The sequence below is a fragment of the Zeugodacus cucurbitae genome, chromosome 4, assembly GCF_028554725.1.
Source record: "Zeugodacus cucurbitae isolate PBARC_wt_2022May chromosome 4, idZeuCucr1.2, whole genome shotgun sequence".
Lineage (NCBI taxonomy): Eukaryota > Metazoa > Arthropoda > Insecta > Diptera > Tephritidae > Zeugodacus > Zeugodacus cucurbitae.
The window spans coordinates 35820064-35840948 of NC_071669.1; the positions used below are offsets into that span (position 1 = coordinate 35820064).

General features: G+C 37.0%; 1 protein-coding gene across 1 annotated transcript; it reads left to right on the forward strand.

The window, feature by feature from the left end:
* The first annotated feature begins 1025 nt into the window (after positions 1–1025).
* Positions 1026–19541, forward strand: LOC128921619 (uncharacterized). Its single transcript, XM_054229719.1, has 2 exons — positions 1026–8422; positions 19137–19541. Exon 1 carries the CDS (start codon positions 4250–4252, stop codon positions 5585–5587), a length of 1338 nt encoding a protein of 445 aa, XP_054085694.1. The 5' UTR covers positions 1026–4249; the 3' UTR covers positions 5588–8422; positions 19137–19541.
* The last annotated feature ends 1344 nt before the right edge of the window (positions 19542–20885 follow it).

The window sequence follows — 20885 nt, forward strand, 5'->3', positions numbered from 1 at the left end:
ATTGTGCCAAGCAGTGCCGACCACTGCTTTGAAGCCAGCGTCTTGAACATTTTGAAGACAGCAACTGCATATCAAACAAGAATTTCATTGTTGCCGTCCGGAAACTTTCACTTAAAATTATTCGTTCAAAGTGAAATTTTTTTAGCAGAAACTGTATAAATAATTCGATTTATTTGTTTTAAATAATCGATTGTTATTATTACAAATGATATATCAAAGCTATTTGATGCTTCTCCCTGCAAAATAAGGTCATACTTGTTAGAACTTTGAGTAATTTTATATTTCACATATTAGTGGCAGCTCTACAGCGGCAATTGTCGGTGGCAAAATTAGAAACATTTCTAACTTGGCGACAGCGACAACTTCAAGCGTGCTGTTGTCTGAAAAGCTGTACCCATAAGAACGCGTGTATTTTAATATTTGACAAATGTCGATCGTCGCTTGTCGTCGTCTATGTGTTCAACACTTCAGACACCTACTCTGACCTAACATATATGTTATATGTTGTAATATATGGATGTACTGATGTATGTATGTAGACACATGTACAAGTGCACAACGATATGGAGAAGTGAATCTTTTGCAGCTGTGTATGCGGTCTCAAGTGCAAGCCATGGTTAAGACTCGGACTTTAATTTCGTTGTTATTTTCATGTTCGATGTGGCAACTCGCCTTGAGTGTGAAAAAATGAAATACAAATGAAATTCTAAAAATTTTTGTAAATAATATTGAATCATCGATGTTGCTTCGGAAATTGTATGTGAAAAGCCTTGAAAGTTGCGTTGCTTTGTATTTTCATGAATACGTTTGTCCAACGATTAAGTAATAAAACGAAAACTAGTTCCCGCCGGCGACTTGCGAATTGGCAACAATCCGCCAAACATAAACAGTTGCCAGCAATAACAACAAATTAGAAATGTGGCCATAGTCGCGGACGCCATTGCCATAACTTCGTGACAAATATTATTGCCAACCTTGAAGAAATGAATCTTTTCGGAAAGCGGTTGCCCAGGAAAGTAGTAAGTGTAATCTTCTTCTAGAGCAAGATATCTAAAATATGTTTGTTATTGCTTTTCCACTCGAGATCTTAGAACTACTGGTTACTGTTCTACGCATTATATTGTAAGAATTATGGCACCCAATTTTTTATTGAAAGTTTCATAAAATTTGTGTTACTCCTTTATTTTCCTTATTTTATTGAACAAAATATATAGGATTAATGCTAAGTATGATTTGAAAAGCCAGATTGTAAAGAAGAAAGTTTGGATAAATATAATTGAAAGAACATACTCATATATGTATATACATACATATATTCCGCATATCGATTGGGATCGGACAGTAAAATAATAATCGTTAGATTTGATCCTCAATACATACTGTGCACTGGGGCTATAAAACGTGTGTGCATTGTTGTAAACAATTTGAGCCTCTGCTCTTCATGTTATTATTTAACTCTGAAAACTTTTTCTGTCATGAAAAAAAAGTTGTGTAATCGCTATAAAAGTGGTATAAAATAAGTAATAAGTATTTTACAATATGTTGGCAACATTATCACATTGTCGGTGTGCAGCTCCACCGTTGGCAGACGAAATGCAATGGAAAAGAAGACTGGTATTGCTATGTGCGCTCTTGTTGTTTTTGCATTTTCTGCTGCAACCGATTAGTATTTCTATGTGTGTGTGTGGTGCCTATTGCATGTGAGTGTTTTCGCTGCTGCTGTGCTGGTGGCAGTGGCATTAGATACTTGCTAGACGACTACCACTGCGCTTCACGCTACATTATTACTGCAGCGCATGCGTTTTGGTAGAAAATCCACTCGACCGCACACACCGCCGCAGCCCGCCGTGCTCATCGTTCATATGCGGCTGGTCGCCGAAAGTAGTTGCACATTTCGCTTTCCGCTGACTCGTCGGCCTCGTTCACGCCACCGCCACCGCTATCGACATCGCCATTGCCGTCGTCGTCGTTGTCGTTATAGTCGTCATCTTCGTCGGGCGTTGCATTTTGCTGCACATCACCAACAACAACAACATTGCCATAGTGCAGAAACAAACACAGTCGACGCTCGGTCGTTCGGTTGGCATTGTTGTTCGCGAATTGTTGTTGTTGCTTGTTTCTAATGCAACCATATTTGTTTTGCTTGTTTTGCAGTTGACTTTTTCTTATTGCATATCCATGTGCTTGTGTATGTGCATATTGTTGTTGTTTTTGCATTTTGCTTTTCTTTGTTACGATTTGTTGTTATCGTTATTGTTGTTGCTAATGCAATTTAGCTATGACTATGAATGTTGTCTTGTTTAGCAGCAATTGCAATGCCTACAACAACTCATCAGGCAACTCGCTCGGCTCGCTTCGCTTCGGCTGAGCTCAACTCAGCTCAGCTCACCAACTCACGTAGTTCAATGTTAACGAACTGCAACACCAAACCGACTTTCACTTATAATGAATTTGGCTCAGCCGCGTTCGCCTGTGCAATGGCTCCGTTGCACCGGCTGCTCCTCGCCCCGAATGCTGCCACGAAGTGAGGCGTACGACCGGAGTGCCTCGCATTAACTTGCAGTGCATTGTTTGTTGCCGACTAAATGGAGTTAGCAATAGAAATAGCAGCGGCGGCAACAGCAGCACCAGCACCAGTAATAGCAACAACAATAGCTACAACATATTACAACTGGTTGTTTTTATTTTCCATAGTTCAATAACATGTTATGTAAAGTGTTTTCCTCGGTTTATCTGGTTTTTGATGTTGCAGTTGAAGTTTTTCTTTCAACGACGCTGCTTCGCTGTCGGCAACATTTTGCGGCAGTGGCAGCCAGTTGACGCTGCGGCAAGGCTGTTCGTTGGCTGTTGGTGTGCATACATACATACGCGCTAGCTGCATTGCGCGCTACTCGGTTTTATGGCATGTAATCTATGCAGGGCAGTTGTAATTTCATTTCGGAGTTATTGAACTCTAAGATTCCGGAAGAAAGGGGCTTCGAATTACACTGGTCGACACAACTCAATTTTTTATCTTTTATTTCTGTATATTTTCTCTTGCTGTTTTCATTTCTTTCATTTTCTCATTGTAATGCATGTATGTTTGTATGTACGTGCGTAATTTTTGAGGCCTTTTGAATGCACAGTTATTTATTTGCAATATCCACGCGCTTACACACATAGCTGTGTGGCACAACATTTCAGACTCGCATCCTAATCAATCATTACCGCTTCACATCAGGTTTTGTTAACGCCATTGTCTGTCTGCACAGGTTGACGCCAGAGCGACGACACCTCATTTGGGAGGGGGTTCGCACTAAGGAAGGGTGCGATTTTAACTTGGTTTTATTCAAATCAAATTGGCTCATTTTTTCATGCGCATAACTGAATTTTCCCTTTTATTTTGACTTATGGCAATTATGTACACACACACTTATGCTCAACATCTATCTAACACATCTATGCCCGAATGCGTCTGTATGTATGTATGTATGTGTATCTATAGCGGTGAGTGCTCACGTATTAACACTTTCGTTGAGAATTCCCAAGCATTAATTTAATTATGAATTTACGAGGTGTAATGACTAAACACACTTACACATACATAGATATATATGCAGCTTCGTTCGCTTGTAGTGGATAATTACTTAACTGTGAAATATGATTATGCCCGCGTTTGCATTTTAATAATTTGCATTATTATGATTGGTGTAAATATACGTATTTTCATGCGGACCAACAGCAATTGTTTTCATTGTTTTCCAATGTTTACAAGGAAGCTTTCCTATTGAAGTTTAACGTACCCAAAACTATTGTTGATCGAAACAGCTTATTTCGATGGACCCATTTATTTCACCTATCATCAGTAATTAAACTGAATAATTATGAATTATTTGTTTATTAATATTAGCTAAGCATTTCCCAATCTCTTTTAACGTTCCTTACCAAAAGCAGATTCCCATACAGTAACTAGTTGAAAAACACATACATCCCAATTTTGTAAGGCTACTGAAACAACAAACATACTGTGTGGAGGATGGGATCATGTTCACGCAAGTGAGGAAAGTTTTTGATTGTCATTCACTTGGGAGTGGCCAGAAACGATTCTTCTCCACATGATTCAAGCAGCTCACGACTTCCGGTTTTAGACCAAGTATCCTCTGGGTAGCCAACAGACATCCGTTTGAAGGCGAGCTAAAGTGAGAAGGCGAAGCCCGCTTATGCGGTTGTGCGTAGGGCTTGGGACCCACCACATAAAAACGAAGTACCAATGAAAAATCGACGAAAGCCTCGGATGAGACACCCCCCTTTTGATGACGATCCCTGCAAACGTTTAAAGGACTATGATTTAAGGGCATGCACTTGGAATGTCCGGACCCTTAATTGGGAAAGTGCCTCTGCCCAGCTGGTTGATGTCCTCAGACGACTAAAGGCTGACATCACCGCCATCCAAGAAGTGCGATGGACGGGACAAGGACGGAAGAAGGTGGGTCCTTGTGACATCTACTACAGCGGCCATATAAAGGAGCGCAAATATGGTGTTGGATTTGTGGTGGGAGAGAGACTCCGTCGCAGAGTCCTGGCATTCACCCTGGTGGATGAACGTCTAGCCACAATCCGCATCAAAGCGAGGTTCTTCAACATATCGCTGATTTGCGCCCACGCCCCAACGGAAGAGAAGGACGATGTGACCAAAGAAGTGAAAGTGAAAGAAAGTGGTCCAAATATAGACTCGGACCATTATCTGGTCGCAGCGAAGATACGCACCCGCCTCTGTGCAGCAAAGAATGCCCGTCAACAAACACAAGGAAGGTTCGACGTCGAAAAGCTGCAATCGCAACAGACAGCCACGAAATACTCTACTCGACTTGCACTTCTGCTCTCTGAGAGCACTCATCAGCATCTCGGTATAAGGGAACTGTGGAACGGCATCTCAAACTCACTGCGTACCGCTGCAGCCGAAACAATTGGTTTTCGGCAACGACAAAAAACAAGCTGGTACGATGAGGAGTGCCGTCTCGCAGCGGAGAGAAAACAGACTGCCTACCTCGCAACGTTGCAAACGACCACAACACGTGCGAGATGGGATAGATACCGAGATCTGAAGAGGGAAGCGAGACGCATCTGCAGACAAAAAAAGAAAGAGGCCGAAATGCGTGAGTACGAAGAGCTTGAGAAGCTGGCAGACAGAGGTAATGCTCGAAAATTTTATGAAAAAATGAAGCGACTTAACGAAGGTTTCAAGACCGGAGCATCCTCATGTCGAGACCAAGGTGGTAATCTGGTAACCGATGTCCAGGGCATACTGGGATTATGGAGGGAACACTTCTCCGACCTGCTGAACGGCAGTGAGAGTACAACCCCAGGAGATGGCGAACCCGATCCCCCAATCGACGACGATGGAACAGATGTACCATTACCCGACCATGAAGAAATTCGAATAGCAATTACCCGCTTGAAGAACAACAAAGCGGCGGGGGCCGATAGATTACCGGCAGAACTATTCAAATACGGCGGCGAAGAACTGATAAGGTGCATGCATCAGCTTCTTTGCAGAATATGGTCGGAAGAAAGCATGCCTGACGATTGGAATCTCAGTGTGCTCTGACCAATCCATAAAAAGGGAGATCCCACAATCTGCGCCAATTACCGTGGGATCAGCTTCCTAAATATCGCATACAAGGTTCTATCGAGCGTACTGTGTGAAAGACTAAAGCCCACCGTCAACAAACTGATTGGACCTTATCAGTGTGGCTTTAGACCTGGAAAATCGACAACTGACCAGATATTCACCATGCGCCAAATTTTGGAGAAGACCCGTGAAAAGAGGATCGACACACACCACCTTTTTGTCGATTTTAAAGCTGCTTTCGACAGCACGAAAAGGAGTTGCCTTTACGCCGCGATGTCTGAATTTGGTATCCCCGCAAAACTAATACGGCTGTGTAAATTGACGTTGAGCAACACCAAAAGCTCCGTCATGATTGGGAAGGATCTCTCCGAGCCGTTCGATACCAAACGAGGTTTCAGACAAGGTGACTCACTATCGTGCGACTTCTTTAACCTGATGCTGGAAAAAATTATAAGAGCTGCAGAGCTAAACCGAGAAGGTACAATCTTCTACAAGAGTGTACAGCTCCTGGCGTACGCCGATGATATTGATATTTATATTTTTCCCGCATGGATAAGGAGGCGAAGCGAATTGGTCTGGAGGTGAATGAGGACAAGACGAAATATCTCCTGTCATCAAGCAAACAGTCGGCATTTGCGTCTTGGCTCCCACGTCACTGTTGACAGTCATAACTTCGAGGTCGTAGATAATTTCGTATACCTGGGAACCAGCATCAACAACACGAACAATGTCAGCCTCGAAATCCAGCGCAGAATAACTCTTGCCAACAGGTGCTCCTTTGGACTGAGTAGGCAATTGAACAGTAAAGTCCTCTCTCGACGAACCAAACCTGGTTACACTTGGGATCTCCAACTGGCGCCGAACTGCGAAAGAGAGAGAGAGGTGGCGCACTATCGTCGATTCGGCTATAACCGGCTAAACGGTTGCAACGCCAAACACATACTGAAACAAGATTTCATATTACGGTAGGCTATTTGCCTATTATACGCAGATAACAACTCTCAGTTTAAAACAAAAACGGTTTGGTATATCAATTAAATTCTTTATTCGCGTGTCGAAATTAATAATTTCGTCTCTCTCTTTCCATAATGAAATCTTCGTTCAATATCCATCTAGTACTATCGAAATATTTTTGGTTTATTGATTTTAGATGACTTCGAGCATATTTTTCACGTCAAGGGGGATGAGATACCAACGACTTAGTTTATCGTAATTTTTAAATAAAATTTCACAAAAAACTGTTGAAATATGTACCTTTGATATGCTGAATGGTTTAAATGAATAACAGCTGAACGTCCCTAACTCGAATATCCATCATCCACAAAAAAAAAACTTCGAGCTGGAGAGATTTCGAGTTATAGAAGTTTTCATTTAAAAATACAATTTTTCAAAAAGCTGTAAAATATAGATTTATACACAGTTTTATATACATATTTACTTCGTCATAAGATTTTATGCACATAAGTGGCTATGGACTTAAAACGTTTGTAAATATTTTTAACAGAAACAAAGTCCCACATCCAATGTTCAAAATAGAACGGATGCCAAATACTAACCAACTTAAAAAAATGAGACCCATCTAATATATAATTTAAAATATTTGCTGCACCGTAGAGTGACCGTAGAAGAACCACACAAAAAAACGGTCCGGTACAATGCAACAACTGGCAAGAGTATGGGCATACGAAATCATATTGCACTCTACGCAGTGTTTGTGGCTATGTGGTGATTTACATTCCACTTCAAAATGTACCCTCAAGAAAGAGGATTTAAACAAAAAATGCAGCAATTGTGGAGGAAGTCACACTGTCAACTACAGGGGTTGTCCTGTTTATAAAGATTTGAAATCGAAGTTGTCACAGGGAATTCAAGCACGACGTAACCAAATGTTACGTACTCCCCGTAATGAAATCATAGATATCACAGACCATATTCCTAAACCCAAGAGACCTATGCCAATGTTGTAAAAGTCAACACTGTACAAAAGCAACTACCGCAAAATCCACGAAATGGAGGTATTGAAACCATGATTATAAATTGCAATTTATGCAACTATGCAAAGTATGATATACGATTTAATAAAAACACAAAATCAAATGCTGCAAAGTTTATTAAGTAAAAAATGAGCGTACTAAATATGTAAATACTTATATGTATACGGAATGCTAACGGTATTAAACAACATAAATTGGGGCTTATTCGATTTCTGTCTGAAAAAATATATAATGCTAATATCAGAGACATCATCTAACAAACAAAAACAATTTCAAAATACAGAAAGAGATATTGATGAAAGTATAAGAGAATTTAATGATGTAATATCAAATGCAGCTGTCATGGGAACACCAAACAGAAACAATAAACTGATTAGCCGATGAAAAAAGGCGAGCTAGACTTGAATGACAGTTAAATCGCTCCCCTTCTACTCAGCTTCAACTAAAATCTGCTGTACGAAAACTAAAAACAGCGCTTAAACGCGAAAAAGAATTCCACACTCACAATTATATAAAGAAACTGTGTCCAAATTCAAACAAACGAAAATTCAAACGTCATCTTCTGAAATTATTCAAATCATAAAAGAGATGAATCCAAAAAAGTCGGCAGGTTCAATTTCATGGAAAAAGTCGCAGATCAGCATGATAGACAGACCAGGGAAAGACTTGACACAGCCGTCTTCGTACAGCCGTATCCTGTCTTTCTAAAATATTTGAAAAGGTGTCACTATCAAAGATGTCTCCTTTCCACCACGAAAATAATGTAATACCAACGCACAAATTCGGTTTTCGTGAAAAGCATGGCACTGTTAAACAAGTAAATAGAATTACTAACGAAATCAGAAGGGCGTTCGAGTATAGAGTTTCACAAAAACAACTCACTTGATTGAGCTTGTCTAGTTTTAATTAGAATTAAGATTTTATAATCCCACGCCTTTGGTACATGTTTAATGCAATCCATAAATGGAATATTAAATTTTTTATTCGTCTCCATTCGATATAGGGAATCTTTTAAAATTCTGCCTCGATAGTAAAATTGTATTATACCCTGGTGAAAGAATTTAAAAATTTTGGATGGGACTCATGCGCATATGTGCAGCACCTGAAAAATAACTGCAACACCTGTATTTTAATATTCATATCTACAGAAATAAATCCATTCTTATAAATTTCTTAATAATATAGTATCATTAAAATATTACCCTTTCCATTTCTATGCGGTGGTCCCAAACTATTTCGGCTGCAAGGTCGTCCTAATGTTGCTTCGCCAGTTGCTTACTTTTTCCGAATGATCGCATTCCTCGTACAATTTCTGGATTATTTTGGTGTATTTAATATAAAACTCTGAGGAAATTGATATTTTTTATTGGCAAAATCGGGCATATATGTACACAGGCTCACATAAGTATACATACGGTAACGATTTTGGCCATATTTTAAAACCATTTAATTTATTAAACCTTAAAACGTTAAAACGTTTAATAAATTGGTTTGAACGAATTGAAAACAAAACTACGTTTTTATTAATTAGTTTTAAAATATGGCGAAAAACGTTACCGTGTGTATACTTATGTGAGCCTGTGTACATACATATATCGAAGTATTGAGTGCTAGTAATGTTGTACAATCCTAAAAGTGAGTGACATAATGCGGCAAACCAAAACGTCTGGCGATAGGTGTGACATACAAGTCTCATATACATATATAACAGCAACTAATCCAAATTGAACCAAATTGATTTAAATTCCATCAGTTCCTTTCATTTTCTTATAAAGAAATTAAGCATCAATGTAGGTAGAAATGGCATAAAACTGAGCACAACTCTCATCTAAAAATTAGATTTAATTATACTTCTCCTAGCCCGCTATGCCGGAAATAAAAAAGAGTTGGTAGAATTCTAATCTACACATTCAAGCTTTAACTATCAAAACTAAGTATTACGCAATATATGTAGAAGTATTTCGTTTTTTCTTTAGTGCAGACCCGCGGAATGAAGAATTGACAATACTGAGGACGCTTGCAACCTTCATAAACAGAGAATTAAAGGCGAGTTTAGGGTTTAGAGCTGAGTTTTGATCATGAGATTAAAAAAAAAAATCTGATTTAGTTCTAAAGACTTAAATATTAAATATTTGAATAATGAATATACCAATATTAATTTTAACTGCAACAACCTTGGTTTATTATTATTATTTCTAGAAGTACAATGTCCAGTGATAAGTAATTCTTAGTAATACGAAGTCAGAGAATAAAATCAGATAAATTTGATATAATTAGTGCAATATGGAGCAGATTTATAAAGAATAGTCAGTAATTTTTTATAACGTTTGATATTTGGTAGCCATCAATGCCTCGGTCCCCATACACTCCGGGGGATGTTCCAGACAGAAGAAAAGAGGGAAAGAGAGGAGCACTGGTCGCAGACAGCGGTATTATGCCAATCTAATTGTCAATTGGGAGGCTATAACACCAAAAGATTCATTACACCTACACAATCTGGGCTTGGTCTCGTCACAAACCTGCCTCTCTGTGACATGGAGGCTGAAACATCCCAAAACCTACTTCTGGAATGTTTAGCACTTCACAGAAGTAGGAGCAGAATCTAGGACATTGAGAGGGCACAAAAGACCACAGCCCGCAGTGCATTCCTCTATTTATCATTCTATTCTATGCCTCGTTATTGTACAAAGAGACCATTGTAGTAAACGTATCTTAGAATAAATTATTTTTCAATTAGCTGATGAATTGCGTTGAGATAAACAGGATGAACAAAATTTATTCCATTCATTCCCTAATGTACACAATCCAAATCTGAGAAATCCTATCAATTTTCATTAAATGTAATATACATACATACATATATGTATGTAAGCGGAAAGTGTAGTGTGTGGAGCTTACATGTAAAAACTATATTATACCTGTCAATAAAAATCTAGAGTTCTTTATAAATAATTTACAACAAAATCACATTTTAACATACCGGTTAAAAAGGACGGGTTTCAATAAAAAATCCATACTATCAATGTCCGTAAATCTAGTGTTAAACTAGAGCATGGACAAAGGAAAAATATAAAATTAGATGTTTGGCAAAGGATTTTACGAAAAAAGGCTAAAATTTAATGGTTGACATCCTTCGCCACAATCTTTGTAAATTGTTCGAGATACAATGTCTAAAATTTCATCAAGTTCGGTTGAGTAGTTTTCGAAAAATCTTGACAAGCTACTTTGGATATACCGGTTTGTGAAAAACATGTTTAAAGGTTTACTTCCTAAACCCGGAACTTCTCCAGATTGTATCTTCAAAACTATTACTCGAATCGACTTGAAAATACTTGACTTAATTTTAGGACAATATTCTACTGTAGAACCAAACTAATTTAACGCATAATAGACTTCATTGTAGACTGAATACTTCGCTCGGTTAGACAATTCTGTTGTATTATTATTTTAAAAGATTAGACACATTCGATTCACACGAACTAGTTGATTTCGGTTGTATACATTTAGTTTTAATTTATTATTAATTTGAAAATGCTTGTTCGAAATGGTGGACACGATATCCCAAAAAGTTATGAAGCGATTCTGTTGAAATTTTGCACACATCTTTGGAATGATATTATCTAGTCAATTAACGAAGATTTTTTATATTGTTATTATAACTATATAAACAGCCCTATTCTGTGCACATTACAAATTCAATACATATTTTAATTTTTTTTTAATTTGAAATTTATCAATCATTTCGTATTCTGTGTCTAAAATAAAAAGCTCTTTCTTTATAAACTGTTAAGAGTAAAATGCTCTTGACAGTGCTCTTTACAAATAAAATATCTCGTTGTGGATAGTTGTGAAAGTGAATTTGTTGTAATGAAAATATTTAACTTTTGTCGTTATTTTTATACAAAGAGGAAATAATGAGGGTAAGTTTGACGAAATTGTTTTCTATATATAGCATACGGTTACAGCTTAGCAAATTTTTGCCAATAAATGACAAAGTTCAGATTTCGTAGTCCCCAAGGAACTTTTCTGAAGCTAAACATAACAACCAATTAAATCAAAATTGCATACCAAATATTTTTAAATACATACAGTGGCTCACAGCCAAAGTGATGCAACCGTACAAGAAATACTAAAGCAAGTATTACTTGAAAACTAAATACATTTTCCAAATTATCTACAGCAAAAACAAACTATAGTATAATATTGCACCTCACAGCGAAAATGATGCAGTAACAAAAAAACAAAATATATTGCAATCGAGTAGTACTTTGTGGGATGCCCCTTACTATCAATAACTGCTTTCATTAATTTCAGCATTTATTCTACCAATTTCTTTGTATAGTTTGGAGTAATTTTATTCCGCTCGGTTTGCAGGGGGTTTTTCAAGTCGGCTTTATTTCTAATTTGGTATTGTCGCATGTCTCGTTCGATGAATTCCAAATTCCCGACACCAGAAGACGACATGCAGCCCCACACCCTTACATGCACTCCACCATGTTTTACGGTACTACGTAGATTTTGCAGTTGTAGCTCAGCAATTGGTTTTGTCCATACATCTCTATTTCTATCCGATCTAAAGAGGTTGAAATCCATCTCATCTGCAAAAATTACGGTATTCCAGAAGCTTTCAGGCTTATATAACTGTTCGTTTGCACCATTCAACTTTGCACTTCGAGTTTTAGCATTGATGTATGGTTTATTACGGGCTGTGCGGCCATTCAAATCAGCTTCTCTGAGCATTCTTCTTGTGGTTTTGGGATGGCTGTTCTTCCCAAGGATTTTTTCCATTTCATTGCTTTAAGCTGGAGCACTTTAATGGGGATTTTCCCGTATTTTCCGTACAATCCAACGGGAGTCATTTTCGTTAAATATTTTGTTATGAGCCGATTTATTTTATTTGCGACACGATTTTCACGAACATAACATTAAATGATATGCCGAATAGTTCCTTCCTAGTTTCACCATTTTCGCGACATTGAGTTGACTTTTTCCGTGTTTATAATACTTAGGACTTACTCGCGCACTTCAATACTGGTTTGGTGGCTCATTTTGAAATATACTTTACAAATGACAATGCTAAAATGTCAAATTTTTTAAATATTATTTCAGGATAGCTCACATTTATAATAGTAATTACTTTGCATTCGAAAATCGGCGCCAAGCTGTTGCCGCTAACGGTAAACATTTGTGCATAATTTTGGCTGTGTGCTTGTATTTCGGTATGCGAACATGTTTTTCCTAACCGCTGTAACTAACTGTAAAAAATAAATAATTTATATTTAAAAGATTTAACATATACATTTGTACCTAATCAATAAATTAGTAATATAAACATGATTTTTTACTAAGCGATGTTTCCTTTCGTTGCTGCATCATTTTGGCTGTGAGCCACTGTATATTATTAAGGACATACATATGTACATATGTGTTATGTATTATACTATTATATAGTATTCTATGACTCTGCGGGGGAGCAAAAGACTAGGGGGTATCTGGGATGGGAAAGCGAATCTGGGAATCTCTGCCATCTGATTATCAATCAACCTCACTTAAGCTTGGCACTCCCTGTTTGGTTAGCGAAGTTAATGAGGCTCTGGCGATCGAGTAAAGACGGTATAACCTTATCATCTATATAGTGTAAATGGGGTTGTAAAACCAAACCAAATACTTTGCATTAGGACTCGGAGGCTTTATTGTGAAATTGAAGTCAAATTATTAACAATTTTGCAACAAATATTGAAATGCATGTGAAAACAATTCGAATATAATTGGACAGCATGCATAGCTTTTTAGGGAGATTGTCACAGAATACCAAAAAAATTATTTCTTGATAAAAATTTGAATAAATATATCGATGACGATGGAATAGATGTTCCATTACCCGACCATGAAGAAATTCGAATAGCAATTGCCCGCTTGAAGAACAACAAAGTGGCGGGGGCCGATTGATTACCGGCCGAGCTATTCAAATACGGCGGCGAAGAACTGATAAGGTGCATGCATCAGCTTCTTTGTAGAGTATGGTCGGAAGAAAGCATGCCTGACGATTGGAATCTTAGTGTGCTCTGCCCAATCCATAAGAAGGGAGACCCCACAATCTGCGCCAACTACCGTGGTATAAGTCTCCTCAATATCGCACATAAGGTTTTGTCGAGCGTATTGTGTGAAAGACTAAAGCCCACCGTCAACGAACTGATTAGACCTTATCAGTGTGGCTTTAGACCTGGAAAATCTACAATGGACCAGATATTCACCATGCGCCAAATCTTGAAAAAGACCCGAGAGAAAAAAATCGATACTCACCATCTTTTTATCGATTTTAAAGCTGCCTTCGATAGCACGAAAAGGAGCTGCCTTTATGCCGCCATGTCTGAATTTGGTATCCCTGCAAAACTAATACGGCTATGTAAGCTGACGTTGAGCAACACCAAAAGCTCCGTCAGGATCGGGAAGGACCTCTCCGAGCCGTTCGATACCAAACGAGGCTTCAGACAGGGTGACTCACTATCGTGCGACTTCTTCAATCTATTGCTGGAAAAAATAATACGAGCTGCAGAGCTAAATAGAGAAGGTACAATCTTCTACAAGAGTGTACAGCTCCTGGCGTATGCCGATGATATTGATATCATCGGAAGCAACAACCGCGCCGTTTGTTCTGCGTTTTCCAGACTAGATAAAGAAGCGAAGCGTATGGGTCTGGTGGTGAATGAGGACAAGACGAAATATATCCTGTCATCAAACAAACAGTCAGCGCACACGCGTCTTGGCTCCCACGTCACTATTGACAGTCATAACTTTGAAGTTCAGCCTTGAAATCCAACGCAGAATCACTCTTGCCAACAGGTGCTACTTTGGACTGAGTAGGCAATTGAAAAGTAAAGTCCTCTCTCGACGAACAAAAACCAAACTCTACAAGTCTCTCATCATTCCCATCCTACTTTACGGTGCAGAAGCGTGGACGATGACAACATCCGATGAGACGACTTTTGGGGTTTTCGAGAGAAAGGTTTTGCGCAAAATTTATGGTCCCTTAAACATTGGCAACGGCGAATACCGCAGAAGATGGAATGATGAGCTGTATGTGTTATTCGACAACATAGACATAGTCCCACGAATAAAAAGACAGCGGCTACGCTGGCTAGTTCATGTTGTTCGAATGGACGAAAGTGCTCCAGCTCTGAAAGTGTTCGATGCAGTACCCGCTGGAGGAAGCCGCGGTAGAGGACGACCTCCACTCCGGTGGAAAGACCAAGTGCAAAGTGACCTGACTTCACTTGGTGTTTCCAGTTGGCGCCAAAAAGCAAAAAGGAGGAATGAGTGGCGCGCTCTGGTGGATTCAAATATATATATATATAATATATTCAAATATATATATATATATATATATATATATATATATCGCGTCAATATATGGGCATTTCCGCCATGTCGAACGTGACAATCGTACACCTTTCAACTAAATAAAAATTAACTAAAATGTTTTTTAATTTTGACAGTAGGATTTTTTAATAGCCCTTCATTAGCTCTACATTTAGTGTTAAGGTTGATTTTGGAACGGTTTACATTTTCAAGAAAATTGCAAAAAACCAAGGCATTCGCTTGGGACAAAATTTGGAAGTCGTTTTTGGGGACAACGATTCAAACGGCGATTTCAGCGAATTGTGAGGCAATATTCAAATGCCTTTGATTGTAAAATGTTGCGCATTGATACCTTTAAAATTGGCATGAATTTCACACAAAAAAAAATGTATAGTTTTTTTGATTAAATATTTACCACATTCGCAGGGGACTTTTTTTTTTCATCATAATATTTATGTTGATTTTGTTGTTATAATACTGAATTATTTTACTACAAGTCCAATAAAATGGCTTAAAAAAGTAGTAAATGTATTTATTTATTTATGTTAACTAATATCCAACGAGAAACACAACAAAAATTCTATAGTATGAAATGAAAATAGTATTAGTAATGTGAAATACAGTTTTTTTCAGAAAATGCTGTCCTCCGGTATAAAAAATTTTTGGATTTCGTTATCTGCCAGACTTTCCTTTCGAAAACTGCTCTCACTCCATCGACGGCTCCTTGCAAAAAAATTCCATTCTAATGAAGAGTATTTTAATTATTTTATAAAATCAACCAGGCTTGATAATATAAATTTGATATTAATCTGAGAGCAGTTATCTTAAAAAAAAAAAATATTTTAGAAAATTAATTTTAGTTAAGAGATTTATCAAGAAAATAATATGTCATGCGTTAACTTGTCACTTTTAAAAGCAAACGATTTTCTCCTGACAACTTTGTTAAAATGAGCATTATTATTTTGATTTGTAAGCCTATCATTTTCGCCAAAATCTATTTAAATAGCTATTTCAGTGGAATTTAAAGTGCGATTTTTGCTCATATGTAAATAATTAATGTAAATGTATATATTTATATATTTAAGTTAGCACGTGACCAATTTTAAGTAGTTACCAAACCCACAAATCTTCTGAATTTTGAACAAGGTTTTTTTTTTTTATTTTAATTGTATAAAAATTTACTGTTTCTACCCAAAATTTGGCGAGCTTGCTGCTTATATTTGCGATGATGTGGGAACAAGTGTTGTTTTTTGATGTCGCACGGGACATTAAAATATAGGATAATAAGAGAACAAAAACTTACAGTTATTTGCAATCGCATGCTTTCTTATGCATTTTATTTTGCTCTTTGTACCCTTATAAAGGTTTTACACAAAGCAAAAAATTATACATGATATGTTTCTTTAACAATTTTGACGAAAAAACAAATGCAGTAGAAAAATCGAAATGAGAAAAGTAGCTCCTATTCGACGTGGCTTTGGTATATCTCGTAATTGGTCATGAATTAATTTAAAATTAATTTAATATAAATAAATTTAATATTTTCCTATGAAAATATGCAAAAACTTTGTAATTCTAATAATGTTTAATATTTTGTCTGTGGTGGACCTTCTGGCGGAAATGCCCATATGCCGAAAATTTGACCAAAAAAGTTAGTTTTTTGTTTTAAATCATACAAAAATTCAAAATTCAATATTTACTTTTTTCCTTCGTTTATTAACTAGATCTATCCATATACGGTCGAAATATTTTTGGTTTATTGCTTTTAGATGAACCAATCATGAGTTATGAAGTGCACTTTTTTTTGGCCACATCATGGGAGATGAGGTGCCAACGGCTGAATTTTCGGAATTTTTAAATAAAATTAATTACAAAATACTGTTTACCATATATATTTTATCTGAATTGTTTTAATAAAATATATGATTGTATATACAGTGGAACTTCTATAACTCGAAGATCTCCACAACTCAAACTTTTGAAGTGGCAATAGCGTCTAGAAGCCAAATTTCCTACAAATTTTCTTCCATAACTCGAACTTCTATAACTCGAAGATCTCCATAACTCGAACTTTTGAAATGGCAATAGGAGGCAACTTTCATACAAATTTCTTTCCATAAATCGAACTTTTCGATCAGAGCATAATACAAAATTTAAAATATTTCTATCGAGGTAGAATTTTTGAAAAGTCCCTCTATATCTTATGTAGGCGACAGAGAGCAGCTTCGGGTATGTTCGAGTGTGTTCAATCACACTAGCTTAAATTCGGTACGAGTGTGTCGTAACACTCTTCAAACACGTGTTCGATCGAGTTTAGAACCCGAAGCGAAAATAACGCAAACGAACAATCAAGACGGTCCTATCTTCGAGTGCAAGCAGCAAACTCGGATTTTATGTATATTATATTTTCGGGTGTGTCGTGCACGTGTTGATTGTGATCGACACACTCGAGTGGCACTCGAAGACCAAAAAATAATAGATAAACATACGTACACACATATGTATGTATGTTGGCGTCGGGATGACGCGTTCTGTCTTAGCTTTTTTGGTTGAATAATTTGAATATTAGACGTACATAGTACATATTATAAAAGAATAATTCAATTTAAGAATAGAATTCACTCAAAACATATTTTATTTATTAATTCATAAATCATAAATAAAAAACATTTCATTGCACTTAAATATTTTAATTTTTTTAAATCACAAATTTCAGGTGTAGACCAGATAAGGTGTTTGTGCCATTGGAAATGTTCTCACAACCCGAATTTTCTATCGTTGTTATTATGAATTATAAAAAGTAAACAAAACAAACAAAACCAATAATCGTTGACAATCACTACGCAATAATAGCATGACTGCCAATTACATACATACATATTCTGAAATTTTGTGCACACTCGTGTGTGACTCGATCACATTCAATACGATCGGGTTAGAGTGCCAGCTCGTTCACAAACGAGTGTCAACTCGGCACTCTGTTAAAACAAGCATATATGCTTGTGTTTCGAGTGTCGCGAAAGGCTCGTTCGTTTTGAACATGTCTCCAAGCGATCAATACGTGTATTCATACCGAAAAGTTTAATCAAACAAAATCAGAGTGGACATTCGAGTGTGCACGAAAATGATATATCCGTTGCAGCTCTCTGGTAGGCGAACAAAAAACAACGCAAAATATTGGCACATACGCGGGAAAGGCACTTAAACGGGGAAACACTTACTAAATCGCTGATGTTTTTCACTGTAATTACGATATGAGCATAATCCAACCAGAGAACATAAATAAAACGTTCTCTGATTAGTGTTGGCAGTAATTAAGCGCCCTCTAGCGGGATATTTTTTGCAAAATCGTGTTCCCTTGTCATTTACAATTTATGTCTTTAGCGCCCTCTATAGCTAATTTTATCGAAATAGTGTGAATGGCGAAAAAATAATATTTTTTACATAAATATAAAATCGAAATGGATTTAATTTACTTAGTTGGCCGTGAAAATGACTAGATTTTTCTTGTTCATATCGATTAAGTTGTAAAATAAAATGTTTGTACAGAGTGTATCTGAGATGTGCTTAAGATAATGGGACAGATATTTTCAAAAATGTTATGTAACCCTTGCAATGATCCGATTCACACGTTTCTACAATATACAATACGTTTCTACAATATATCTTTTTCATTAATATATCTTTATACTCAAGTTATTCCACTGGACTGAGAAGCATATATCGAATTATTGTTCCAATCATTTTTATATTCCTAACACCATATCAGTATACTTCTTTAATGGTTCAAGAAACAACTTTTAGTTTGTAAGAGTATTTAAATTTAGTTTTTCGCTTAATACCATGCAATATTTATCCACCTATATATGTACAGTCATGTGAAAAATAATAGGGTCACATGACACATGTCCCTATTATTTCGCACACTCAAAAACGATCTTACTTCACAAAATGATCAACATTTTTTCTTTGATAACGGTTCTTTACTTCACTGACATCCCAACAAACAATTGCATGTTACATTTTTGATAATTTTTTTATTTTATTTTTAATTTTATTTTTCACCTATTTTCAAGCCACTGTCCCTATTATTTTCCACATGACTGTATATGTACATATATAGTAATAATTAATAACAATCTTTAATTTTCTCTCGATATTTTTCTTTTCAGACAATCCGACGATCTTAAATATCACCAATCGCTGTTTCGAAAACCTGTTCGTATAAACATTCGGTAAATTTTAGTATTTGAAAAAGAAAAGAAGCAAAAACGAAAACACAATTATAGAAACTCCAATGCCGTGATATTAGATATTTTCGATTTTTACTATAACATATTTACAACATATACAATTTATCGGAAACTATATTCGTCCAAAATTTTTTAATAATTATACATTATATACTTCGAAATTACGGACTATTTGTACAAAGAAAGCATTATATTAAGACATAACTTAGTGATTAGCCTGATAAATAATATAAATTCCGTCGTAAGTAAAGTGCCTCCAATTTCTACAAAAATAACAAAAAAAACACAAAAATACAAAATAGTTAAAAGTAAATTAAGAACTGTTAATAAAATAAATAATCAAGTACAGAATAGAGAGAAGAGAATCAGAAGATAAAATAACCCAAGTGAAATAATTTATCGTTGACACGAACCAATACTGCCTTACCAACCGAATCGGTACGAACCGTACGGTTGCACATTAAATAACTAGCTGGCAGACATACTTTTCTCGAGTGTGCCACACAAACACACGCTGGCACTGGCGGAAGTTTGCAGTGGCTCTGCCTTATCGGCGATGCCATTTATCGATGACGCACTACTCTGGTGTCCGGATAATGATGGCCGTATGGTTGGTGGCTTAGATATCGCTCCATGCATGCAAGTACGTACATCGCGCCTCAAAGTAGGCAACATTTTTTATCCACCTATTGTCGATAACAATGCACACATTTCTATATTAACATGATACCTTTCTTTCATCCGCTGCAATTGCTTCCGTTGATTTAGGAGGAAGCCGCCACTGGCAGCAATAATGAGAATGTGAACGAATCTACACAACTGGATGAACGCAACACGGAGCTTAACTCGCTTGAACCGCTCTGCAATGAATCTTCCGATGAACTGTTTCGCCAATTGTCTGAAAGCAACTTCGAAATCGAGAGCTTACTGTCGGATCTGGCCACAGTTGAGGTTAAAGTAAATAACAATTTTATTGCAATGAATTTGAAATTCGCTTAACGTGTATTTTTCTATATATTTCCCCGAATCCCTCTTTTATTTCAACTCTTCTTCATATCTTTGCAAAATCTCTTGAAGGAGGAAAACAACAACAGCATTGGTGAACAAGTAGTGGCCGAGAGCTTCGTGTCATTGGAGGCTTCAGCCGTCGTTGCGAATGGCGTACTTAGTCCTGCATGCGCTAATACAAATGGGTCAGCGGGTGGTGGGGATGTTGGCATAACGATAGAGGGTGCTGCCGAGTCCACATTATTAGCGCTAACCTCACACTGCGAATCGCTCACTGCGAAACCGTTAAGCCAAAGTCAAAAACCAACAGCAAGTGCAAATATTGGACGAAGAGACGACATAAGAGGCGCTAACTCCTATGTAAGCAGCAGCAATGAAAGTGTGGCGCATGCGCAAGAGACAAATGCGCGGCGCTTTTTAATTGCATCCAATCCGTTGCTAGCTGAAAAGTTACTCGCTAAAAGCATAATCAACACGGACAACAACAATAGCGCATCGCTGAAATCGACCGAATATGACGGTGAGTGCAAACATTTTATCATTTAATCTATAAGTACTCACATATTTCGGTTGCCAAAACAGATCTTTGTAAAGCATACATCTATAATTATTTTTAAGATTTATGGCAAACCAAGTTGAAACGCGAACGGCCCTTAAGTC

Excerpts from the sequence above, each read along its gene's own strand:
- LOC128921619 (XM_054229719.1), top strand. The coding sequence starts at position 4,250 with ATGAAAAATCGACGAAAGCCTCGGATGAGACACCCCCCTTTTGATGAC.